Below are 8,821 nucleotides of genomic sequence, written 5' to 3'. Positions count from 1 at the left end.
AACATGGGTATAGTAAAGACCAATGGGGTCGATTTTGCTGCATTTTAGATGATTGGTTCTGCCAAGAAATGGTGGAGAGATTGCTTGTTGACCAGACCAGCTGGGCCGCCTGCTCTTACTTGGGACCAGTTCTTTCAGCTCTTCATAGAGAAGTTTCTGCCTATCCCATTGAGAGAAGAGCGTCACCGTCAGTTTGAGCATCTCCAGCAGGGCAGTATGACTGTTACCCAGTATGAGACCCGTTTTGTGGATTTGGCCCGTCATGCCATTCTTCTGCTTCCCACAGAAAGAGAGAGAGGGTGAGGAGGTTTATTGATGGACTTGCTCAGCCTATCAGATTGCATATGGCTAAGGAGACTGGGAGTGAGATTTCTTTTCAGGCGGCTGTTAATGTCGCCAGACGAGTCGAAATGGTTCTTACTTAGGGAGGTCAGGGGTCTCACAAGATACCTCGTCATTCCGGTGAGTTCAGCGGTGTCTCACCTAGAGGCAGGAGTACTTTTGGTAGAGGCCATCCTCCTAGGCCGTTTCATTCAGCGCTCCAGACATCCCACGGTGCCTCAGGTGGTCGTGGCCCTCAGATGCATTATTCCGACCAGCTAGCCTACAGTGCACCACCAGCTCCTATTAGTGCACCTGCACTCCAGATTTATCAGGGTGGTTATTCAGGTCGACAGGGTCAGTTTCAAGGTCAGCAGTCACAACAGCCGAGGTTATGTTATACTTGTGATGATCCGAGTTACATTGCTAGATTTTTCCCTCGAGTAACGGGCAGCTCACAATATCAGAGTTCTCGTGCCATGGTTCCGGCACCATCTGCTGTACCACCTGCTCAGCCAGCCAGAGGTAGGGGTCAGGTAGCCAGAGGTAGAGGCCAGACAGTTAGGGGTGGAGGTCAGGTCGTTAGAGGTGGAGACCAGCCAGCTAGAGGCCGTCCTAGGGACGTAGTTCAGGGTGGTGGGGCCCAGCCTCAGTGTTATGCTTTCCCAGCCAGGCCTGAGGCTGAGTCATCTAATGCTATTATCACAGGTACTGTTTCAATTTGCAGTAGATATGCTTCAGTTCTATTTGATCCGGGATCTACTTACTCCTATGTGTCATCCTATTTTGCTTCCTATTTGGTTGTGCCCTGTGATTCTTTTAGTGCTCCTGTGTATGTGTCCACACCAGTGGGAGATGCTATTGTTGTAGATCGTGTTTATCATTCGTGTGTGGTCACCATTGGGAATCTTGAGACTCGCGTAGATCTTCTACTTCTCGACATGGTTGATTTTGATGTCATATTGGGTATGGATTGGCTATCACCTTATCATGCTATATTAGATTGTCACGCCAAGACGGTGACCTTAGCCTTAGGGGTTGCCTCGATTAGAGTGGAGAGGGAATCTTGGCCATTCTTCCAGCAGGGTTATCTTTTATGGTCGAGAAGGGGTGTCTAGCTTATTTGGCATATGTCCGCAATTCTTGTGCGGAGGTTCCTTCCATAGATTCGGTACCGGTTGTTCGTGAGTTTCCATAGGTATTTCCTGCAGACCTGCCGGGGATGCCACCCGACAGGGATATTGATTTATGCATTGATTTGGCTCCGGGCACTCAGCCTATTTCTATTCTGCCATATCGCATGGCCCCGCTACAGTTGAAAGAATTGAAGGAGCAGTTGTAAGATTTGCTTGATAAGGGCTTCATTAGACCTAGTGTCTCGCCCTGGGGTGCACCTGTGTTGTTTGTGAAGAAGAAAGATGGATCGATGAGGATGTGTATAGATTATCGACAGTTGAACAAAGTCACCATCAAGAACAAATATCCATTACCGAGGATTGATGATTTATTTGATCAGCTTCAGGGTTCCAAGGTGTTTTCAAAGATTGATTTGAGATCTGGCTACCATCACTTGAGGATTAGGGCATCCGATGTTCCTAAGATAGCTTTTCGGACTCGGTATGGGCATTATGAGTTTCTAGTGATGTCATTTGGGCTGACAAATGCCCTAACAACATTCATAGATTTGATGAATCGGGTGTTCAAACCCTACTTGGATTCCTTTGTGGTTGTGTTTATTGATGATATCTTGATCTACTCCCACAGTCGAGAGGAGCATGAGCAGTACCTTCAGATCATTCTTCAGACTCTGAAAGACAGGCAGTTATATGCTAAGTTCTCAAAATGCGAGTTTTGGTTGAGTTCAGTTGCTTTCTTGGGTCACGTTGTATCAGCAGAGGGTATTGAGGTGGATCCTAAGAAGATTGAGGTAGTCCAGAACTAGCCTAGACCCACATAAGCTATAGAGATCCCTAGTTTCCTGGGTTTGGCGGGCTATTACCGTCGATTTGTGGAGGGGTTTTCATCCATAGCAACCCAGTTGACCAGATTGACCCAGAAGGGTGCCCCGTTCAGGTGGTCAGACGAGTGTGAAGCGAGCTTTCAGAAGCTCAAGACTGCTTTGACCACAGCACCGGTATTGGTGTTACCCACAGGTTCAGAATCTTATACAGTATATTGTGACACATCTCGTATTGGTCTGGGTGCGGTATTGATGCAGGGTGGCAAGGTTATTGCATATGCTTCACGGCAGCTGAAGGTTCACGAGAAGAATTACCCTGTTCATGATCTAAAGCTGGAAGCCATTGTTCACGCGCTGAAGATTTGGAGGCACTATCTTTACGGCGTGCCATGTGAGGTATTCACTGATCATCGGAGCTTGCAGTATTTGTTCAAGCAGAAGGAACTCAATTTGAGGCAGAGGAGGTGGCTAGAGCTATTGAAAGACTATGATATCACCATATTTTATCATCCTGGGAAGGCCAATGTAGTGGCCGATACTTTGAGTAGAAAGCCAGTCAGTATGGGTAGCCTTGGTGAGAGACCGCTTGCATTTGATGTTCAGGCCTTGGCCAACCAGTTCGTGAGGTTAGATGTATCTGAGCCCACCCGTGTTCTAGCTTGTACAGTTGTTCGATCTTCTTTGTTTGAGCGCATCAGAGATCGACAGGATGACGATCCTCATTTACTTGTCCTTAGAGACACAGTGCGGCACGGTGGTGCCAAGCAGGTTACTGTTGGAGATGATGGAGTTTTGAGGATGCATGGTCGTATTTGTGTGCCTAATGTGGATGGACTTCGTGAGTTGATCCTTGAGGAGTCCCACAGTTCCCGATATTCTATTCATCCGGGTGCCGCCAAGATGTATCAGGACTTGAGGCAACATTATTGGTAGAGGCGAATGAAGAAGGACATAGTTGCCTATGTAGCTCGGTGCCTAAATTGCCGGCAGGTAAAGTGTGAGCATCAGAGACTTGGTGGTTTACTTCATAGGTTAGAAATTCCTGAGTGGAAGTGGGAGCGTATCACTATGGATTTTGTTGTTGGACTCCCACGGACTCAGAGGAAGTTCGATGTAGTTTGGGTCATTATGGACAGGCTGACTAAGTCGGCGCACTTCATTCCTGTGGAAGTTACCTATTCCTCGGAGCGGTTAGCAGAGATTTATATTCGGGAGATCGTCCGTCTTCACGGTGTGCCCATGTCTATCATTTTTGATCGAGGTACGCAATTTACTTTGCACTTTTGGAGGACAGTACAGCGTGAGTTGGGTACACGGGTTGAGTTGAGCATAACATTCCATCCTCAGACGGATGGACAGTCCGAGCGTACTATTCAAATCTTGGAGGATATGCTCCGTGCTTGTGTTATAGACTTCGGAGGATCTTGGGATCAGTTCTTGCCTCTTGCAGAGTTCGCCTACAACAACAGCTACCGGTCGAGCATTTAGATGGCTCCATATGAGGCATTATATGGAAGGCAATGCCGATCGCCAGTTAGGTGGTTCGAGCCGGGAGAGGCTCGGTTGTTGGGCACAGACTTAGTACATGATGCCTTGGATAAGGTCAAGATTATTCAGGATCGACTTCGCACAGCTCAGTCCAGGCAGAAGAGTTCGTGATATTGCATTCATGGTTGGAGAAAGAATATTGTTTCGGGTATCGCCCATAAAGGGTGTTATGAGATTTGGGAAGAAGGGCAAGTTAAGCCCTAGGTATATCGGGCCATTTGAGATCCTCGAGAAAGTGGGGGAGGTAGCTTATAGACTTGCGTTGCCTCCAGGGTTATCCTCAGTTCATCCGGTATTCCATGCGTCTATGCTCCGAAAATATCATGGTGATCCGTCCCACGTGTTAGATTTTATCTCTGTCCAGTTGGATAAGGATTTGACTTACGAGGAGGAGCCAGTGGCCATTCTAGACCGGTAGGTTGGTCAGTTGAGGTCAAAGAGTTACCCTTCAGTTCGAGCGCAGTGGAGAGGTCAACCTATTGAGGCAGCTACTTGGGAGTCCGAGTTCGATATGCGGAGTAGATATTCCCACCTTTTTATCAACCCAGGTTCTTTTCTATGTCCAATCAAGGACGAACGGTTGTTTTAGAGGTGGAGATTGTGATGACCCAAAAGGTCATCTTATGATTTAGAACTCGAATCAACAATTGTCTTCACCTATAAGTCACGGGTTCGAGCAGTGGAAGCAACCACTAATGCTTGTATTATAGTATGTTGTCTACATTACACCCCTTAGGGTGCGGCCATTTTTCGGACCCTGCATGAATGCAGAATATTTTGTGCACCAGACTGTTTTTTTTTTTTTTTTTTTTGGAAATCTACAATGAGCAGCTGATTAATTAGTTCAATTTTCATATTATAATCAGAGATTCACATGAATGCTCCGCACGTTCACTATAACATGTTCCTTTGATCTCTTTTTCGTTTCTTCTAGCTCTTTTTTTTTTAAATTTCTCCCACTCTTTTGGTATAATCTCATAATCTACGTGTATGGCTGTGAGTGTTAATGGCTTTTTAGTGTTGGTCACGTCTGCACACTATAATGTTAGGCTGAGAGAAATTCAAGGAAGCTCTCTCATTTTTCACAACAGAAGTAAACTGCATTAACCAAACTAATTCAGAGAGAAAGAAAAAAAAGAAAGAATTTTCCAACTACTTTTTCAACTAACTTCTCTCTCTCTCACTCACTTTTCATCAATCTTGAATCCAAAGAGCAGTTCTTTTTACAATCTCTTTTATCAAGATCCCAAAAAAGTTGACAATCCAAGAACCCCATCCTCTTCAAACAAAAGGGTCATTCTTTTTTCTTGTGTTTTTTCACTTGGTGATCATAATTGCCTTTTTGTAAATGCCAATGTGATCAAATTGGTTATACACATTCTGTATTTGAATCAAGAAAATCCAAGTTGAATCAACGGTTGCCTCTGAGGTAGTGATTTAAAGAAATATGCCAAGCAAGCTAAAGAAGGCAATTGGTGCAGTAAAAGATCAAACAAGCATTAGCCTTGCAAAAGTTGCAAGCAATACTTCCTCAACCCTTGAAGTTGCTGTGCTGAAAGCCACCACACATGATGATGTGCCTGTCGATGATCGATGTGTTCAAGAAGTCATCAAACTTGTCTCCTCCAACAAAGCCTATGCAGCTGCCTGTGCTCGTGCCATTGGCAAACGTATTGGTAGAACGAGGAATTGGATCGTTGCCCTTAAATCGTTGATGCTTGTCCTAAGAATTTTCCAAGATGGTGATCCTTATTTCCCTCGAGAAGTTCTTCATGCCATGAAACGAGGGGCCAAGATTCTCAACCTCTCTAGCTTCCGCGATGATTCCAATTCTAGTCCATGGGATTTCACAGCTTCCATGAGGGTAAAAATCTCATTTTTACCCTCCTCGATTTATGTGCACAGTCCGGTCAGGTTTTCGGAAAGCTTTTATGTTGAAAACTAATGAAAATAAGAACTTTTGCCTTAAAAGTTAATTTTAGTTGACTTCGGTCAACATTTTTGGTAAACAGGCCCGGATCCTAGCTTCAACGGTCCCGGTAGATCCGTATCGCATTATGGGACCTGGGCGTATGCCCGGAATCGAATTTGGAGGTCCCTAGCTTGAGTTATGAATTTTTGATGAAAATTAAAAGTTTGAAAATTATTTATTTTTAAGAATTGATTGATATTTGACATTGTTAGTATCATGTCCGTATTTTAGTTCCGGAGCCCGGTACAGGTTCATTATGATATTTTAGACCTCTCTATGAAATTTGGTGAGAAACGTAGTTGATTTGATATGATTCGGACGTCCAGTTGAGAAGATAGGAATTTTAAAGTGTTCTTGAGAATTTCATTTGATTTGGTGCATAATTCGTAGTTCTAGGTGTTATTTTGCCGATTTGATTGCGCGAGCAAGTTCGTATGATATTTTTAGACTTGTGTACATGTTTGGTTTGGAGCCCCGAGAGCTCGGGTGAGTTTTGGATAGGCCACAAGATGTTTTGTACTTGGGTAAAATCTGGTTTTCTGCAGATTCTGGTGTCTGGCATATCCTTCTTCGCGTTCGCGAAGGTCCTCTCGCAAACGCGAAGAGTAACCTGATGAGGCTAAGACTTCTTATTCGCGAACGCGAAGGCCTGGTCACGAACGCAAAGTGATGGGGGACTTACCCTTCATGAACGAGACCGGCTCAACACGAAGCATATGGGGACCTGGAGGGGGGGGGTTGGTCGTTCCTTCATCGCGAACGCGAAGGCCAGGGGGAGTAATCATCGCGAACGCTAGCTGGGTCTCACGAACGCGAAGGCTTGGTAGCCAGTACCCTTCGCGAACGCGACAGTGCTCTTTGAACGCGATGAACACTGTCGCCTAGCACTTAACAGAATCCAAAAACGGGATTTTAGCCAAAAACTCTTTTTTCTCAAAAACAAAACGGTGAGAGGCAATTTTTCAAGAGTCATTTCTTCCCCAAATTGTTGGTTAGTGATTCTAAACTATTTTCTTTCAATTACCCATTACATTTCTTGAATTTTCAACCTAAAATCTAGAGTTTTCATGGTAGAATTAGGGGTTAGGGTAGAAACTAGGAATTTCGGGAATTTGGGGATTTAGACCTCAATTTGAGGTCGGATTCCAAAACTTTACATATTCGGGCTCGGGGGTGAATGGGTAAAAGGATTTTGGTCCGAACTTCGGGTTTTGACCAAGCGGGCCTAGGGTCGATTTTTTGACTTTTTGGAGGAAAATTTGGAAAATTTAATTTATGCAATATAATTGATTCCTTTAGTAATGTTTGATATTATTTAGTCATTTTAGAATAGATACGAGTGATTTGGAGGTAAATTCCAAAGGAAAAGCTATGATTGAGAATTAAGTGGCCTTTGGAGCGAGGTAAGTGTTGTGTCTAACCCTGACTTGAGGGAATTATGAACCTTAGATTACTTGCTAAGTGAAATTCATGTGAGTGGAGTATATGTGAGGTGACAAGTACTTATGTGCCGCCAATTTACCTGTTTTCCATGTTTCTCTATTTTTCTTATATTGTCTCACTCCTATGCCAAATTGCTACGTGTTATACTAGTGTTGTTCAATTTATCGTTCTTATCATATTTACGGATTTTCTGGTGATAATTGAGTTTTTATTTCAAAGTTGAGATTGATATTATGGAACTAAATGTTGAAGTAAGGTTTGTACTTGGTATTCTATCTCCCTGTTGTTATTTATGGATTGCATTGTGGTAAGGGAGAGTGTTGATGCACGAAGGGTGATGACGTGCCATATTGTGAGTGTTAATGCACGAAGGATGATGTCGTGCCATGATATGAGAGTTAATGAATGAAGGGTGATGCTATGTCGTTTCTATTAATTTTATGGTGAGATTGAGAGTAAAAGCACGAAGGGTGATGCCGTGCATTTTTTCTTACTGTATTCACTATTTCTGTTGATTCATGGTACATTGACTGCTCCGGTGATCATTCTGTTGTAGTTCTTTATCTTGTATTCCCCTCAATTTATTCCCCTCCCGACATTTCTGGTTTAGTTCTTCATTTCTGTTATTTGCATATACACTGTTAAATTGTACATGTTGCTTTGTAGGTGCCTTGCCTTAGCCTCATCACTATTTCGTCGAGGTTAGGCTCGACACTTACCAGTACATGGGGTCGGTTGTACTGATACTGCACTCTCCACTTTCTGTGCAGATTTTGATACCGGCTCGGGTTAATCGAGATTTTGCTATTGGTACGCTATCCAGAGACTCAAGGTAGATCTGTCGGCGTTCACAAACCTTGAAGTCCCCGTCTATCTTTTCTGTTCTACTATTTCTTTCATTCAAGCAGTTGTATTTCTTTTAGACTATTACTTGTAGTAACTTCTAGAATGCTCGTGAATTATGACTCCAGATCCGGGTGGTAGTAATTAATACAGTTTTATGATATTCAGCACTTATTATATTTCATCTTAGTTAATTATTGTTAATTACTGAATGGGAATAAGGAATTGGTTTAATGATTCTCTATCGTTGGCTTGCCTAGCAAGTGAAATGTTAGGCGCCATCACGGTCCCGTCGGTGCAAAATTTTGGGTCGTGATAGATGTGTAATTTGTGATATGTTGTAATATTTGAGCGCTTGATCTGCAATTTGTAATATGTTTTCCAAGATTAGCCCTAAATTTGGGCTACGAAAAATTATAAAAAATATTTATAAAAAGTAATTAACAAATAATAAAATATTATTTGTGTAGTAAGATGCTTGAAAATAATAATTTAACATTATAAAAATATAAAATGCTATTTGGGTACAAATAATATTTGAGCACTTGATGTGCAATTTGTGATATGTTGTAATATTTGAGCACTTGATGTGCAATTTGTGAAATGTTGTGATATGTGAGCACTTAAGGTGCAAGTTGTATTATGCTATGATATTTGGGCACTTGAGGTGCGATTTGTGAAATATTGTGATATTGATACGCATGCGGTGATATTAGGTCAGGGTGTTGAAACGC

General features: G+C 43.0%; 1 protein-coding gene across 1 annotated transcript; it reads left to right on the top strand.

Annotated features, from left to right (window-relative positions):
• The first annotated feature begins 4,711 nt into the window (after positions 1–4,711).
• LOC142169919 (clathrin coat assembly protein AP180-like) lies at positions 4,712–8,281 on the top strand. The gene is made up of 2 exons (XM_075231855.1): positions 4,712–5,693; positions 8,015–8,281. Exons 1-2 carry the CDS (start codon positions 5,277–5,279, stop codon positions 8,078–8,080), a joined length of 483 nt encoding a protein of 160 aa, XP_075087956.1. The 5' UTR covers positions 4,712–5,276; the 3' UTR covers positions 8,081–8,281.
• The last annotated feature ends 540 nt before the right edge of the window (positions 8,282–8,821 follow it).

The sequence above is a fragment of the Nicotiana tabacum genome, chromosome 15, assembly GCF_000715075.1.
Source record: "Nicotiana tabacum cultivar K326 chromosome 15, ASM71507v2, whole genome shotgun sequence".
NCBI lineage: Eukaryota > Viridiplantae > Streptophyta > Magnoliopsida > Solanales > Solanaceae > Nicotiana > Nicotiana tabacum.
The sequence above is the reverse complement of the archived record's forward strand: the minus strand, read 5'-3'. Positions and strand labels throughout refer to the sequence as shown.